The following is a 17,923-nucleotide window of genomic DNA, read 5'->3' as shown; positions in this document are numbered from 1 at the left end:
GGGTGAGGGGAGGTTGCTTTGCTTTCTTTTCACTTCAACTAAACCTCTGAGCATCTCCTAGTTTGGAAAAAAAAAATTACCAGAAACAATAGGAGGAAAGAAAACCCTCGTGTTTCAAGACTACTTATAAATAGAGAAAAGAAACCACAGATTCTGTTCAGATCCTTTTGCAAGTCTCCTATGTCAAGAGGTCCCTGCCAATGCCTTGAGAAGCTGAGGGAGAGTAGAGCACTTCACTCTTATCTGCAGACTGCTCTTATCAGCTCTGAAAGAACTGGGACATCACCTAGGTGATTATAATTTGGCAGCCTTTCCCATTGCCTCCAGGACTGGACCACCACAGAAGTCTTGGAGATGAACAAAGCCAAGCAGCTCGAAGTGCAACTGCAAGTGCTAATTCAGAGTAACTTGATAGTCCGATAAGGAGTGGTCAGACTAACTCAGAGCTACCAGAACCACTACGAGCCTCTCAAGTGGCCCAGTAAAGCAGGAGTGAAAGAATGCACTAACTGATTTAGCCTCATTCAGGTACAGCAAGGGTTCCCCTGGCTTCATCATTGGGCAAGCTACAGGAGTGTTTCTGCTATTTCAGGCAAAGATCTAGCCCACTGCTGGGTATGCTCGTGACCTGCAAGCGTCAGTCTGAGCACGCACAAGTCTGCTAGGTTCCTTGCAAGTGAAGTCATGCAAACCAAAGAGCTCAGGATCAAAATGAGATATGAAGCCACCACATTTCAACTGGATGCAAGTCTGCACGTACTGAACAGCTCAGAGTAGCAGCCCTTTGGTACTGGATTTTTGAAGTTCATGAAATTTTCTGCTGTCATCTCTTGGGGATGCAGCAATCACAGCACTGAAGTGTTTGATCCCATACAAAATGTACTGCAGCTACTACTGCCAGCTCCTTCTAATGCCATGTAAAGTAGTTTGGAAGTTCTTATCAGAACATAGTTAAAATTGCTCATAATTGACCAAACAGGAGATCTTTAAAGCTGAAGTTCCCAGCCTCAAATTAGTCTTCTACCAATTCTGGCACCTTTCTTATTTCCAGGGTAAGGATATCACATTAAGTCAATAGAAGAAACCCTGTAATTTGCATATGTTCAGAATCTGGTTTGGCCCTTGAGGAAACAGCTCCAGAAAGTCTGTGCTGCAATGGAAATGAAGTAATTAATGGAGATTAAAGAGTATAATCCAGGCTCATTTCCCCAGAATCCTTTAAATATGGCTAGCACAGGATTAGCCATTCCTGACCTCCTCTGTATGAGTAATGAGAGCCTATTTGCAGATTGCCACATGAAACTCAAGTGGTTACTCTACAGGGGAGAAGAAGAATTTGCTTTCATTGTGATAGATCTTTAGTCTTGTTTATATCATCATCCTCACTGAGAGCTTTGATTTGAGTGCAGGAAAGGAGCCTGCAAAGGGAGCCAGTGCTGAAAGAACTCCTGATTTTCCAACAGGGCTTCAGTATGTTTCTTTTTCAGCAGAGCTGGCTAAGAGGAAAAATAAAAAATAATAATAATATTAAAAAGGCATTACTCAGAGCCTCCTGTTTATAGCTCAATACTTTGCAGAGAAAAAAAAGCTTCAGTCTCAAAGGGAGTTCAAACAACTAGGAAATCCTCGTTCCCTTTTTCACTCCCAATATCCAGTTCACAGCACTCATTTACCTACCAAATTGCCTCCAGAGGAAGAACTGTGCCACAAGGGAACATGCTTAGTGAGTTTAGAACATCCCTCCGCCCTTTCAGGATAATCACTGGAGATGTACCTAGGTTAGCATGGCCAAAGAGGGCTCTTTGATGCTCTTTTGGGGCAGCTGGGTGAAGGAGCAGAGGACAAGGGCAGAAGGTAGTTCTTAATTCGGGCAGGGGACTTGACTTTGTCAAGGAGAAGCCAGAACGTGGAATCAAGACAGTGGGTGGTAAAACAGGAAAAAAGGCACCAGGTATTAAAATTGACAACAGAAGACACAGGAGGAAGGCTTGGCACACAGGTTTCAAAGTGTAAATTCTGCATCTCACCAAGAAATGGAGAGCAGAGGTATCCCAGAACAGATCATGGACACCAGGAGCAGGGGCATGGATTAAAACCCTACAGAACTCAAATTACAAAATGGCTCTTTTTGAAATAGGGTTTAGCATTTATTCAAGACAGATACAGTTGTGGGAACAGCTAATAGCAACACACACTATTGGGAATACGAGCTCAAGGGACTCATCTCCCAGGAAAGGTCTGTAAAAGCATTGCAGGGAGCAGCAGGACTCAGCAATTTCCAGATGTGGAAGGTGAAATCTGTCCATCACTGACCCAAAAAGCAGCTGTGCCAGGTTGGGCTGGGCCAGCTGGCACCAAGAACAGCATGAAGGCGAGACTGAAATTAAAGCAGAACTACTCCACCCCCCACAGTAAATGACCACTTAGCCTCACTTTTGATAAGTGGCAACTCTGAAAATGGAAACCAAGACAGGATAATTAAAACTAACAGCATGTGAGTGGAAATTACCACTTCTGAGGTAAAAGCACTCAACTGTAACATACCGAGATCAAACAGACCAGATTATCTCTATTCTGGAGCAGGTTTCATGAGAAATTAGGTGCTTTTGTTTTTGGTTTTTTTTTTTTAAACAGGTCTCTGATAAGAGCATGTTGGACAACCCAGAACAGCAAAAAAGCTGGTCTTAAATAGAAAGCCGTGACCCGGGCATGGCTTCACAGTCACTTATGGTTAAAACCAAGAGAATTTAATAAGCATCTCATTTTACTGAAACGTGGTGGAAGATGCTATGGGAGCTCTGAAATACTGCATTTTTCCTACCCTTTGTAATAACCACCAGACAGGTTTCAGGCAATGAATCAGACTGGATTCTTTCTGGTGAAGACATCTGGAAAGATCTGGCCAAAGCATCTCCTCAGTTTCCACAAGGATAAACCTGAAAAAGGCCTTGGCCAACTCTTCCAGGGAGCAATTTGCAACGGAACGGGTGGAATCCCTGCAGGCTGCTGCCAGCCACTGACAAGAGCATAAATTTGTGGCTGTCTTAAAGCAAGCACTTTGGTGAAGAGGGATGAAGCCACGTCACAGGCCATGCTGGCTGAGGTGACTTCTTCTGGTGCATCTCCCCTCGCACCTTCATATCTGGCAGGTCTTCAAGATAACAGTTAACTCCCCAACCACGTAACCCGCTGTACCCAAAGGATTAGGAAACCACAAATGAAACCGAAGAGATCCAGAACAGCTCCGCAGTTCCTACTTACGTCTCATAGATGTGTCCATTTTCAACCCTCTCCTCCACGTAGGCCAGGGCACGGACGTGCATTGGGGAGTGAGGGAAGGCAGCATGGATCCACGGGAGGCCAAAGATGGACAGCCCCGTGTTAATCAGCGCAACGAGCAGGAGGTCCCAGTGATAAGCTGTTCCCTTCACCAACCTGAAACGAGGTTTTTGTTGACAGCAGTTACACCCAGTGCAAACCGTAACAGGCTACTCTTGCTGAACGTGAGCTCGAATGCTAAATACCAAAGCGCACTTCCACGCACAGTGATTTCACACTCCTCCTGCTTTACAGTCTGCGTGACAAGAACATGAAAGGTAACAAAACTCGATAGTTTACTCCCAAAACAGTCATCTCCCGGAAAGAACAACGCTGAGCAGAAAGGCAACCCACTAAAATAACAGCCCATCAAAGTTTCATCAGTGTTTTGCCACTACATTTATTGCAGAATCCAATCAAAATATACACGCATGTCTGCTAGCAGAGTCCCATGGGGAGAAGTTAGAAACCTGGGCACGTGTTGCCAAGATACTGACACTGCAGTTTCCCGCCCGCCTTATTTTTAACCCTGATCTCCCTCCTTCCCCACGAGCAGAACGTGTGCTCGGTATGCTGCAGTAATCCCCTAATTATGTAATTGCTACTGCAAGACAAAAAAATGGGACATGAATTCATTAAGCTTCAGCTCCTCCTTAGCAGTCAGCCAAGGAGATACGCTCCTAACTTTGACGAATGCAGGGTAGCGTCCCTGTTTTGTTTGTTAGGGGAGAGGGAAGCTGGCAGCCTTCACCAAGGAAGCCGACCACACTCGCTTTGCAAGGACTACACAGAGAGCAACTGCTAACACTGAACTCGCATCCAGTTTAACCTTGCCATTTTTTGCAAGGTGGGTATAGTCAGGAAAGGGACACATCTGGTGCCAACTGCTCAGATACTATGAGTAAAGTTTAGAAAAAGGCTGGGGAAGGATTCAGCTCTCAGACTTTGATACCCAACTTAAAGGTCTATAGCTGTGTTTCTGCCTGGACATCAGAGCGGACAGCAGTTGTCACCCTGACACAAGGGATCAGCTAAATTGCTCTCCAGGCACCATCAGCTGGAAAGGGTGCACCATTTAGGTGCCTTAACGCCACCCAAGCAAGCTCTGTTCAATACCTAAGCAGAGGCTTGGAGCCATCTGAGGTGCTCTAGGACTTGAGGAGCCTGGAGATAGTAGACATGACCCAGCACATGAAGATCTATACCTAACATCTGTCGCAAAGGGCAGCAGATGCTATTGTTCGGGCAGCAGAAATCTTGGGTGGGGTTCGGTTTTGGAGCAAAAAGACTCGTCTCACTGGAAGTGCTCACCTCCATTGACTGAGGCAGCCCTGGGGTGACTAGGTCAGGTAGTTGTCTACATTTCAATGCCTCTGAAGCTGGAAGGTGCTGGCAGGAAGGGTGGGATTGTAAACACGCTTCCTCTGTTGGCTCACATTTTAAAAGCAGGGACCCGTGCTCATGTGCTGCTTTCTCAGAACAAAGACATCTCCAGCATCCCCAGGGTTATCATTTGATTGTCTTGCTTGCCCTTTTCAGAGAGCTTTCTATGTACAAAGGCCATACATCTAACGGCAGCATCATTTTAGTCCCCTTGGGACACTGTTTGGTCTCAGCAGTCTTGCAGCACTGTGTGTGGTCTACACCTGCTTTGACCAATGGATAGGCTCCACTGAGCTTGTCTAGCTCAACACACATACAAAGATCTAGATGCCTTATCCTAGGTTGTCTTCATGCTGCCCAGTCAGCTCAGTATTCCTTGGCCCCTCCTATACGCTTGCTTTGATTATTCTTTAGCAATGCACAACGGCATCATCTTCTCACTGTTTTTCCTACAGGAGGAAATCACTACATTTGGTAAGACACCAAGACAACACATTCTCCATTCAGCTGGTATAGACGACAGTATTTTTATTTTGTGATGGTACCACAAACAGAAGGTGTCAAGTCCTATTTCTTCCGTCTCTAAAAACCCGTGCCCTCATACCTAAACTCAGCCCTGTAACAAGGCATTATGAAGAACTCCAAAGAATATTTTACATTCCTTAAAGACACTGTAGTGGAAAACACCAAAAGTTTAGAAGAAACTCATATTAGGAAAGAGATGACCCACTTACATTACAGATTCATGCAACACTTAAAGGGATATAATAAAGATAAGAGGAAAAAAATTGTGTGGTCGAAGAAAACCAAATTAGCATAACTGAATTTAGGCTTGTCTTCTGTCCCCTAATTCAGTGTCACTCTAGCTACAACATGGAGAATGCTAATGTACATTATGCAAGGAGAGAACCCTCCCACACGTTGCATTAGCAAAGAATCCTCTGAGACATGGTAGTTTCCCTGGAAAAGAGTCATATGTGTTCATTCTTGATATCACATCTGATTGCAGTTGGCACAAAAAACATCAGAGGGAATATTTTAATAGTGCAACATCTCAACTCAAGCTTGCACATAAATCAGACCTATCAGACATTAGAAGTAGTGTTTTACTTCACTTCCACCCTTTCAGTTGGAGACTAACAGCTCCAAACACTTCTTTTCTGATGCTCAGCTGCAGCATATCACACTATGAGATTTTTGCAGGTCATTGACTTTTCATTTTCGAAAAATTCTCTGTACTGCAAGAGCAGTGCAAGCATCCACAAGTGTCAGACATTCCCTAAATATCTGGAGATACATCCACAGACCTCAAACCATAAAAAAATATCTATGTAACATTCACACGTGGGCAAAGAAGAAACAGGCTGATGTGATGAGCTCATTGATCCTTTACACTTTTGACTCGCTGCCACAATATTGGGTTTGGAGGGTGGCGAGGACTTAGGCAGTAGAGTTACTTTCATCTGTGACAAGAGAAGTTCTGAAGAACGTGTCCTGAATATCTTTTCTGATACTCAGGCAAGCTTTGGACAAGCAGTGCTGGGAAGAGACTTGAGGATGTCCCTCCACAGAGTAAGAGAAGTACCAAAAGTATTACCTGTTCTCCGGGGCATTTGTGAGTGACGCCACGATGTTCTGCTCTATGAAGAAGAGCATTGACAGGAGGAACCCCAGACCCATGGCGCTCATCACTGACCCGATGGAGAGGGACTGGACGGGGGCCAGCACGAACAAGCTCTCAGATGGGTTGTAGTTAAATTTGGACACTGGAAAGAGAAAGGGAATGATGTTAGGAGGCACCTTCTTGTCCAATCATCCACATGGACTCAAGTAATGTTTTACCCACACCATGAATTATCGGGAACCGAGGCAGCAAAGCAGGCGCGATGCTCTGGCATGTGGGAGCCAGAAGGCCATACAAGACAGGCTCGTCTGGCTGTTTTAGTTTAATTTTTTCCTCCATCCTCTTAGAACTTGGCTGCCATCCTGATTTGACAGACTACTGCTAGTTCTAGTGAGGCACTACATGTATTTGAGCAAAACAAAAGAGGGAAACTTGTTTTCCACAGATGCAAGGCGATTTTAGATTAGAAAACCTTATTTCTACCTAGCAGCATATTCCTCCTGCTCAGTTAATCAACTGACAGAGGTAGTTTAAAACTTCCTCATACCCAACAAGCTGTGCAAGGCATTTTAGTATAAAAGCCCCTACTTTTCTGCCATTGGAAGAAATCCATGACTAGGGATAAATCACACATGGCCACACATCATTTTACAATCCAACTGGATGGAATGGCCATCACAGAAAAAAACCCATTTCTTATTTGTTTCCATACATTTCCTCACATCACCCATTCACGTCACCACAGGACAATGCAATTCCTGTCCCCATTATCGCTTCCTGATATGGAAAAGCTGATCTATTTGGCCAATGAATGGTGTCTCATTTTTAGATTTCCTTGTATAACTTCGAACTGCCCAGATGCTCTGCACCATTTCACCTAAATTAGGAAAACGTAAACTGGAGACAAAGAGGATAGACTGGGATCATCAACTCTACGTCTGCATGACTGGCAACAACCCTTCCTGCCTGCTAATTACTCTGCCCTTTGTTCTTTGCCAGAAATTGTTGATCCTCTTTATTGTAAGAGATATGTACTTTAAATTACGTGGAAATGAAAAGACACACTGGAATAATTTGTCTAGAGAAAAAATGTCACTCAGCCTCATTTGATTATGGTTTTGAATGAATTAAATCTAATATTGAGGAAATCTGAGCTCTTGAGGCCGTGGGAGGTACACACAGTATTTGTGAAATTATGTTGAAGAACTTTGCTGGTTTTTAGCAAAAGCTTCCTAGGATTTCATTTCTCTTTTTCATACACCCCAGTATTCCAGAGAATAAAAATATAACTTACTTTCAATTTCCTTGAAGATGTAGGAACCCACAGCAGAGAAAGTCAGAACTGAAATTGGTAAGGCACAGTCGGACAGAATTTCACGTACTCTCGCATGCAAATATGGGCTGCAATTTAAAGACAAAAATTTCCATCAACCACACACAGTAGGGACAATCGCTCAATCCAGAGAGCATTAATGCTTTAACAAGTGAAAATTCAGTCCAATCTCGCAATTCTAAAGAGATACTCGGAGTGAAGAATTAGTCTTTAATTCAGCCTTAAATCCTCTGGAATCTATAGCCTTTGAAGGTTGATGAATGCATAAGCAAAACCCACAAAGAAACAAGAAACTAAGATGCAAGCCAGAAAAACGTCCTCCAAGCACCAATTTGTGTCTCATTTCCACTTTAGTTTAATTGCTTACTCAAGCATTTCAAATGAAGAATTTTAAGGGCAACGGGAGTAAAACCCAAGTTAGAGCTGGCCATTTGAATCCCAAGAGCACACTGAAGGTACGTTCCCAATAGACCTTCCAGCACCATCAGGGATTTTTGCCCACCAAAACAGTTCAATGCCTATTTGGGGGGAGTTACAAGAGTTCCAACATGAAATACAGGGTTCACCCAAAGCTTTCTGAAAAGTCACTTGCAACGCCAAACCAAATACGGAAGGGCATTGTCCAGTGACCGAACATTTTGTTCTGCTGCTAACATTTTCCAGGTGGCCAGCCAAGTTCATCTCTGGCTTTGGCTTCCACCACCACTAATGGAAGAGTTCCACCTGAGTTTTCTGGGTTACAAAATTAAGATCCAAACCATTAGCGATTCCTCAGAGGTAATATGAAATAATCAGTAGTCTGAGCTCTAAGACTGAAGTAACTCACCTTTTCTTAAACTGATAGAGCGTATGACCAAGCCAAAGGGTACCCAACATCAACATGAGACTAAGGACGGCAGTTTCACGTCCATAATGCACATCATGCGTGCCTGTTTGATTCTCTAGGGACATGGATCTGCTCACTGATGAATTCATCAAGAAGGTGGTATTGATGCCGAGGCTTGGAATAGCATCAGTTCGTGCTTTTTCCAAGTAACTGTCTCCTGCGCGCCCATGGTAGTAATATTTCTTAAAAACTGTACAAACAACCAACAGGCAAGCATTAGGATAGGTTTGTGACAATCAAAGCAAGTAAAATAAAGTGGTTCGTTCTTGCTTGATCATGCAGGATTAACATTATGCTTCACCAGGTTTATAGCTCTACCCCTCAAACCAGTGAAAAGAAATCAGGAGAGCTGCTTCTCTTACAAAGCCAGCACTTTACAAATTTATTTTTCACTTATTTTAACAGGTAAAAATTAAATTGATCTAAAGCAACATGTTTGAACTGTAAAGACTTCCAGTGCTAATTATTTATATGATTTTGTTTCTAGCACTGGAATCACTGCTCTTAAAAATATATAAATACATACACACACATCTACTTTCAGCAGCCTGCTAAACAAATTCTATCAGGATCTCTGAAAAACTTAAGAGCAGCCAGGCTGCACAGACTACAAATTGTACAGTAATTACTTTTCCTCCAAGGCTGGTCCAGATTTTAAAGATAAGTGTTGACGATATGCAAAACCTGGCAGAACATTTAAGTTTACACTGCAAATTGAAATAGAATTACAGAGCACCTGAAGTAAACCTGTACAAGTGAAACAGCCAGTAATGCCTCTGGAACTGCCCGTAAATGTATTAGGTTAGCTCAGAAGCATTAATATAAGTAATTAACAGCTGTAAATAGACTCTTGCTCTTGAGCATTTAGACAGCTGTGTTCCCATTTCTATGGCACTCGCTGGCTCTGAGCATATAAATGTGGTTTGGGGATGATTTCACCTCTTTGGGGAACAAGAGCCTGAGGTGCCACAAGGAGCAAGTAAAACCAGAAGATGGGAGTTGGGCTTTACAGCCCTGGTACTTCCATTTTATGGGATCAGATGGCAGCACCCACTCTCCCTCATACCAGCTGGGAGATACAGGAGGATGGAAACCACCACGTCAGAGCTTTGCAATCCCTTTCTTTGCTTTAGTCAAAATACCCCTTTAAACTTTGCATAGGGAAACTCAAAAGTTACAGCAAGACCGTCCTCTTTAGACAAAAATACAACAATCTGAAGCTTAGGCTATAATGTTCCTTGTAACATTTGCCCCCACCCCCAAACACTAATCAAGTTTCTGAAAACCACAAGCACCTCAACTTTTCCACCTGCAGCAGCTACAGGGAAAGCAGGCAAAACAAACTGTAATTCTAAATATTTGAAAAAGGCAAGCCAAACTTTAAACATTCTTACAAAGCACAATTAGTATTTGCAACCACCGTGAATTTGGCCGAAGCACAGTTTCTGTTACTGCCGGTTTGGAGCTCACCCCAGTGTAAAATGCCCCACATTTAGCCATGCTGCCATTTTAACAGCAGTAATAATCTGTCTTGTACCACCCTTATGTTTTAAAAGGAGTCTGGGCATTCGACAAGTGGATGGGGTCAGTAGGCCATGTAGGTCACAAGAGAAAAGACCAGATACTTCACATTCAGTACTTCTGCATATAAAATTAAAGATCATAGAAGGTTTACAGTTCAAGATTTAACCTTTCAATTTGCCTTCAGCAGTAGCCAGAAATGAGGAGATCACTGCACTTCTAAAGCACAAAAAAGGTTCCCCCCCAAATAAGGAGCAATCTCATTACGATCTCCGTTAACGCTGCATATTTTTGCATCGCATGCTGCGGAAGAGGCTCTGCTATCATTTCCTCCCTCCATCCTCGCAGCTGTGTCCAGCCCAGGCAGGACACCCACGCCTGCTTTGCAAACAGGTAAACTGAGGCACAGAGCACTGCCGTGACCCGCATACGAGCACAGAACAGGTTGTTGGAGGACTTGCAGTTTCCAGCTTTGAACGTTGAAGGACACTTTTGTCATAATAAAAATGATTATGGCAGTATTTCCTGGGGATTAGCAGCTGGCCAGGGCTAAAAGCCTGTTCACCATCTCAGCTGACCCTAAGTCCTAGAGACACACACAATTACTGAGCATGTGATAAACCCACAGCACACACAACTCGGCAGCTATGCAGAATGTATTTGCATGCCTCTATATTTAGATTTGGACTTGAATGAGTAAGAAGTAAGTTACTTTTTGGGGGGTCTTGGGGATTTTCTCTGTTTCCCACACTTGGCTATATTGCAATAATACATTTAGGGCTGAGCATATCTTTGGTGATCTGCATTCAGCCTGATCACATCAACGTACGCTACTTCTCAGGCTGCAATTCAGTTTGCACCTACCTCAAAACTAGGTAGGATTGCTCCACTCAATCCTGGATATAGGGGAAGAAATCTTGACTTTACTCTTGTATTTTACTTAAAGCAAAAAAAAACATGCCACAATGGCTAGCAGAGGCCTTCGTCCTGCACCACGTACTTGCTATAAAGTATTTGATTCCTGCAGATTTATAGTTTGTTTTTATAACAGAGCTAAGTGAATCTTGTTGCCCACATTCAGAGAGCAGCAAAGCAGGTGGTGCCCTCGCTGAAACAGAGCCGTTCTCGAGCTTAGTGCGCACTCAAGTTCCCTCCAACAACATTAACTCGCTTTGTTTGCTCCAGCCAGTTCACCGCTGTTTCCTGCAGAGTGCAGATGTCAAGATCAAACAAACACAGCTTCGGTGGCTGGGCCACATGGCAAAAACAAAGCGTCACCAGGATAGCGTGAACGCACACGGCTTGATTCCTCTGTACAGTACCGCATCCCTCCCCCCTTCTTTCCTGCACATGTACGAGTACCTTGCAAAAAATCAAGGCTATGAACACACTGAGGAAAACATATCTGAGCAAGAGCAGCATGTCCCCTGGCACTAAGGAAGCCCAAAGTCACCGTCACCTGGCTAGCCATCACCAGGACACATTTAGCAGCCTGGAGAAGATACCAGCTTTCTCTTCCTACTTAACTGCTCAACTGAAGTTTTGAGTGGGAGGAGGAGGTGGCAGCAGGAACCATCACCTCCTGCTACAAAACAGGAGTGGAAGAAGAAAGATGAGCATGCAGCCATGAGCTGCACTGGTGTTGTTTTTAAATACGAGCACTGAGAGGGTTAAGGATAAAGTCTGTGCCTGTCAGCATCGGTGCCCTTCTGCATCTGGGAACACGGCTGGACCCGAGATCCCATCTGTTGATGCATTCAACACTCCCAGGTTCAACTGAAGCCAACATGAGCTGGCAAACGAGTGGAGCATTGGTTTGATTTTATTATCATTGTTCCTATAAATTCAGCCCTTCAAGTACAAAAGAGAGTTACCCTAATTCACTAATTACACTAATAAACTTCCAGGATCTTCTCCTGTCCCCACTGCAATACTCTGAGGTATTGCTTCCATATTCCTGAAAGTCTGGCAGCCAAGATCAATGGAGGCTTTCTGTATCTTTAACCTGCACCCCATTCCCCTCAGTTCCCTACAGCAGCACTGTGAAAATTTGCACTTGCTAATTTCTCCAGAGCAACTGAATGTTCTGTTGAGGAACACCTTAAGTGCCACAGAGAGACTGTGTCATGCCTTGAACAGGGCACTAGCAGTACCCATTAAGCAAAGCTCACAGCCACATAGCGAGCAAGGAGAAAGCAAAGGATCCCAGAACAGCTTCTCCTTCACCAAGCTTTGTCTTAGCAGGATATTTGAAAGATGCAGGTGTTCTGCAGAGAAAAAAAACACTCTGAATGCACAATCAAAGCATATGCCCAAGGAGGCAAATTAGGGATTCCAAAGAAGTGAGGAAGTATCTCACTTCAAATTGCTTTGCAGTGTCAAACCTGCTCTTTGAAGGTGTTCTCCTTGCATGTCAAGATACCATAATAAGCCACGCCTCAGAATCTTGAGAAAAAGGGATGTACTCAGTGTGCTTAGGTATGTCCTGAAGGATTTCTAAGAACAGCCCAAAGTTGGGGCTGTTGGACAACAGGTCATAAAAAAAAACAAGGAATGCAGACTTGGCCAGCTCCTCACTGGGAAGAAGAGAAAGGTTGCCATTCACATGGCATTTCTGCTAACACCTTTCACCTTCACAAAGACCTCCTGCCAATCCTGATCAGGAGGGTGAGGTACCAGAGAAATTGATTGAACCCCAAGGCTGTTCATGGATACTTACGTAACACTTAACCCAGAAATGGGGACCAAGCGGCTGGAAAGGGCAGAAAAGCTTTAGGAGCATGCTGGAAGGCACTGCAGCCCTTATGTCGCCATTTAAGAAGGGTCTCAGAGCTCACGTAAGGATGGGCAATCAACTCATCTTTCAACTCCCCTCCATGTAGTTTTTAATAATGCAGCAAGGAAAGAGATCTAGATGCACTGCATTTAAATTGGACTTTGTTTTTGGTCAGGACCAAAGAGACTGGTAGCAGGGGAAGACTTTCACAGAAACATTAATATGGTTTCTCCATTTGTTGAGTGCAGACACTAATTTTTTCTCAGCGAACTGAAATTTGAGCTGATAGGAATTCTGCATATCCAGGTAAACTGCTGACACAGGGCTGCTTCAATCTCACACGCATTTTTTTTTTTTCCTGAAGACCCTGAACGAACATGGAACAAGCAAACATGCATATTCGCAGCCTTATATTTCCCTTTGACAAGGAAGCAAAGCAGAGATCTGCACTGAAAAACTTTGTTGCAAGACTTACCTTTAATAATGCCTTTGAAGGCATCAAGCACAAACGTGATGGATATAAAAAGTGCAATTATTTCTTCTGTTGACCTGTGGGAAAAAAACAGGAATTAACATAACCATTAGCACAGTCTGCATTCAACTCCATTCAAAGGAAAATCAGCATATTCATGCATTTACATGAAAATATACCAATTTTAGATAGACTCCAACTCAGGAAACAAAACCCAGTGAATCTTTAAAAGCTTCTTTCAAGCTGAAACAATAAGCTGATATGATACTAGCCTCATCTCGTGAAATACATTTTGCGGCAAATTTGTAATTAAGGAGCTTGGGGAATGTATAATTTTTCCATTTGCTGAATAATCTGATCAAAATATGACTTCTTGAAAATAGCTACCTTTTAAAGAGCTTCATCAGAAGACTGAAATTAAAGAGGGAGTACATCACAAGGAAAAAACTGTTCCACAGTCCTGTCCAGGCATAGAAAGCACTGAAATCCAAGTTGTAGTCATCACAGATTCCTCGGATGACTGCAAAAATGAAGCATTCACGCATCAGGTTAAACTCTTATCATTACCACCCTGTGATTCCCACCTGCTTGATGGCAAAAAGAACCAATTTCAAGACTATGCCCCAACACGCTTACAGCAGATACCATTAAACCCCTGTTCTTACACTCCTGGATGAACACTGGAGCAGCTTCAACTGTTGCCCCCTTTCCCATCCCCTTCCTTCACTAGAAATGGGGAGAAGCACCTGGAAGAATATTCTCCCACACTGCTCAAAGCATCTTTCCTAGGGATCAAGGCCACAGAAATCAGCCCTTGGAATTTGCTCTTGCTGACCTTTCGGGATGCTGTTGAGGAAGGGATCTCATACATGCTTTTGCACCATGTTTACTCAGTCACCACATTGTGAACAAAACTTCATGTCTTAAACCTTTCAAGCTACTCATAGCCCATCTGGTTGTTCCTATAGATACTGAGTTTGCTCCTTTACACCTCTGGCTCAGTAATATCAGCTTGCAGCTGTAACTGGAAAGCTATTAATCACACCTTAACAGACCAATAATAAAAAAATAAAAAAAACAACCAACAAAAAGCTTTCTCAAGCTCTTATCCTCAAGTTGGTTTAATGTAGCCACACGAGAAAACCATCAGATTAAAAAGATTTTGTCCTTGAAGCAAAAGAAATGCTTCTTCTCACAAAGTGTTTTTTCTATGCAAGATGATTCCTTTAGAAACCTGAATCAAATTCCTCCCCTCTCCCTCAGCACCAGAAGCAGCCCTTTAATATTGATTTATTAAACAAATGCAACTAAAGCTCTACTAAATTGCAAGGTTCTTGTACAAAGTCCCATTACACCAATCACAATCACATCGGTCCCAACGTACAAGTTTAACAGACTTACCATTAATGTAGAGTGCTAAAGGAGCCGTAGTTAGGAGTACAACTAGAGGTTGCCCCGAAAAGAGCGCGTAAAGCAGCCCTCCAATACACTGGCCGACGATCGTCTTCTGCACATCTACAAATAATTAGGAAGGATGGAAACAAACAGGGCTTTTAACCAACACCTCCCTGACCAAGCAGCATTCACGGGGCATAGAAGCCAATTGCTAATGAGCAAGAGCAAATGCTTAGAGGGTACAGAGGTGAGACGTTGTGAAAGCAAGGAGCGACCCTTAGCCAGCAAACTTGTACCAATAATTTAGGATGCCATCAGGTTTCCAGATGTTGAACTAGGAAAGCTGTGTGGGTTTTTTTTTCCATTCGGTTTGCGGGTTTTGTTGTTGTTGTGTTTTGGTTTTTAGAATTTTATTTTAAACAGCTATAAAAACATAGCCAGTACTTGTGGAGGTCTTCAGGACAAAATTTCAACTAAGACTTCTATGAACTGTAACAGCAGTATGAACTGCTTCAGGGCCATAACTGGGATAGAACAAAGTATCATCCACTATACCACTGGTTTGGATACTGGCAATCAAATTCAGATCAAAAGCACAGGGACTTGTACTAGGAAAAATGTGCAGACAACTACACAGTTATAAAGTGAGCATCATTTAAAAGTATAGTAGCATATATCTGTGTCAGTCCAAGTCAGATGATACTATCTAAAGTAGTGTTCAATTTTTCTAGTCTTCTCAGGAAAGCCATAAACATAACCATTAGAAAAGCCTTCAACAGTGTTCTACTAGTCAAATTAAAACTACCGAAGTGTCCTGTGACCAGAGCTACCCAGCTTGAATATGTGGGTTCCTACAACAGATGCACAAAACTGATAAACTTACCAATAGCTCCTCGGGTATTTTCATCATTGAGTGACCCAAATGCAATAGATGGAAGGAGGCAGGCAAAATACAGAAAGATCATAGTTGTGATGTATTTTCCTATAGCTTTGTTGTTTCCAATAACACCTAGTGTAAACCATAACAAAAGTCATGTTAGTACTGCCCACTTGTAAAGCACTGAAACCCTACTTGCATCAGCCGTATGTACTATTAGTTCGTTTAATGCTGAAAGACAGAAGTAGAAATTCAGTCCACACTTTAAACGTATAGATAGGTCTTTAACGTTCGCTTTTGTACAACCGTGCTCTTCTGTTCATCTGGCACTAGAAGCAGAAGCACCAACATGCCACCAGACTGCTCCAACAGACATTTCTGGCATCGTCAAAACAGGAAATACTGGAAGCCTTTTGTTCAGTTTTGCCAGCCCTCAAAACTTGGAAGAGGATCAAAGCAGAAACTGTAAGTTTAGGGTTTATAAGCACCGCCCCCCCCTCGCCTTTTTAATACCAACTTTATAGGTATTCTGGACTATGCCCCTAACGAGCTTCATGATGATCACTCGTCTTCACAACTCATGATGCCTTGGGCAGGAAAACATGAAGCACTTCATTTTTCCCTAGGCAAAAAAACTGAGGTTATAGGCTTGAATCAATAATATGCTATGCCGAGCCAATTAGTGCTAGCAGACTTACAAAAACAAATAGCACAAGGGGTCAGGAATGCGTACATTAAGAGTTTTGCTTTAAAAAAAAAAAAAGCCCTTCTGAAAGAATGGCTTCTTTCTTTTCCATCCACTCACCCCTCTCATCTCCATCGGAAAAAACACACCAGGCCAAAACAAAAGCAGCCAGAAAGAGAATTAAAGTGTCATAATATGAATTTAAGGGCCTCTGAAGTAGTTTCCCTTCCCTTTCCTGTTTTCAGGCTGATGTCCATCCCCAGTGAGCTCATATCACATAGGAGAAAGGATGAGAGATGACAACAGCTGATATTGCTCGAGGAGAACAGAAGTTTTTCCATGAACAACCTCTTCAGAGAAGATACAGAGACAGCCTTCTCAAAGAAAACCTTGACACAGCCTTCAACCTGCCTGTGCCACCATCCTTGATGACGGTCCTGCTGTGAGACACTTAGACAAGCTTGAGAGCTGCCCAATTCCCCTTTCTGGAAGCCTCCTGAGCAGTGAAATCCCACACAGGCATCTGCCCCTAAGCTTCCAGATGCCCATCTACACCTTTGCTAGCATCAGTCCCTTGCTGAGGGAGCTACAAGCCAACGAGTTGAATGGGAGAAGGGAGGGCTTCGCGTTAGAGGCTGTTGCTGCAACACTGAGAAAATCTGGACATTGCCACAACAGAATAACTGTATCACTGGAATGAAAAAAAGAAAATCGTTCAATGGCTTTGGGAATCTTATCTAACATCTGTTTTCTGCACCATTTGCAGCGCAGAGATAAGGACAGGAGGATGATGCAAAAACCAAAAATCAAAGATGATGCATAATGAACAGGCAGCCACATGAATAAAGGACACCTTGTGAGGGTTCCTCTTTGCAGACCTGAGAGGAACAGACATAAATAGGACTTCTGATGCTCAGCATCCTCAAAAAAAGGGCAGGGCATAAAACTTGACAAGAGACATCTCAAGCATGCAAATATGAGCCTGACCTTGCAGGAGTCATCGGACCAGCTGTTTCAAGGCAGATTCCTTTCAATTTACTGTGAAGATTCAGAAACCACAGACCACATTCCTGACCACTCTTGGCAACCAAAGGGCCTGAAATTTACTTTTTGCAGATGAAGCTTGCTCATGTGATCTCCAGCTGCAGGCTCCTACCTCACACTCTCAAGTGGCCAAGACCTCTAGAGAAAAGGAAAGACTTGGCAGGGCAAACAGCGGACCGAGTGGTAGTTTTCTAAGTAGAGATGGTCACATCCTTGTTCAGAGGACTCTGCACCACTCTAGAATACTGCTTTTTGGACAAAAAAGTCTTTCCAACATGAACAGTCAGAGTCAACAATGCCTAAAAGCTTTGAAATCATTCATGAAAAGACAGGCAGCCAGGACCAGAGAAGCAACTAACACTAAAAAAGAAAAGGCTCATTTGGTGAGCAGAGAAAGCTACAGAAGTGATGAGAGATGCTTTCTAAAAAAAACCTTTCAGGTAGATAAGCCATAGTATGAGAGGACAGAAAGAAGGAAGAAACCTTGAAGAGCATCACAAAATGCTCACGCATGGCTTTTAGTTTCAGCTTCAACCCTTGCAAAGCAAGCAGCAGCAGGAGTCCTTGCCGATCATGGCAGTCCTTATGCCACATCGTGGCTGGATCCAA

General features: G+C 43.2%; 1 protein-coding gene across 3 annotated transcripts in view; it reads right to left on the bottom strand.

Annotated features, from left to right (window-relative positions):
- Nucleotides 1–17,923, bottom strand: part of SLC4A11 (solute carrier family 4 member 11) — a 98,154-nt gene that overhangs the window by 10,766 nt on the left and 69,465 nt on the right. For all 3 annotated transcript variants that reach the window (XM_075044380.1, XM_075044215.1, XM_075044304.1), the window contains 8 exons: nucleotides 15,592–15,717; nucleotides 14,715–14,828; nucleotides 13,701–13,833; nucleotides 13,317–13,390; nucleotides 8,485–8,734; nucleotides 7,620–7,726; nucleotides 6,299–6,467; nucleotides 3,262–3,435 (listed from right to left, as the gene is read on the bottom strand). In XM_075044380.1, the coding sequence (XP_074900481.1) occupies nucleotides 3,262–3,435; nucleotides 6,299–6,467; nucleotides 7,620–7,726; nucleotides 8,485–8,734; nucleotides 13,317–13,390; nucleotides 13,701–13,833; nucleotides 14,715–14,828; nucleotides 15,592–15,717 (1,147 nt within the window). The remainder of the gene's footprint in view (nucleotides 1–3,261; nucleotides 3,436–6,298; nucleotides 6,468–7,619; nucleotides 7,727–8,484; nucleotides 8,735–13,316; nucleotides 13,391–13,700; nucleotides 13,834–14,714; nucleotides 14,829–15,591; nucleotides 15,718–17,923) is intronic.

Source organism: Buteo buteo, chromosome 1 (genome assembly GCF_964188355.1).
Source record: "Buteo buteo chromosome 1, bButBut1.hap1.1, whole genome shotgun sequence".
NCBI classification, from domain to species: Eukaryota; Metazoa; Chordata; class Aves; order Accipitriformes; family Accipitridae; genus Buteo; species Buteo buteo.
Note: the sequence above shows the minus strand (reverse complement) of the source record. Positions and strands in the feature narration are given on the sequence as shown.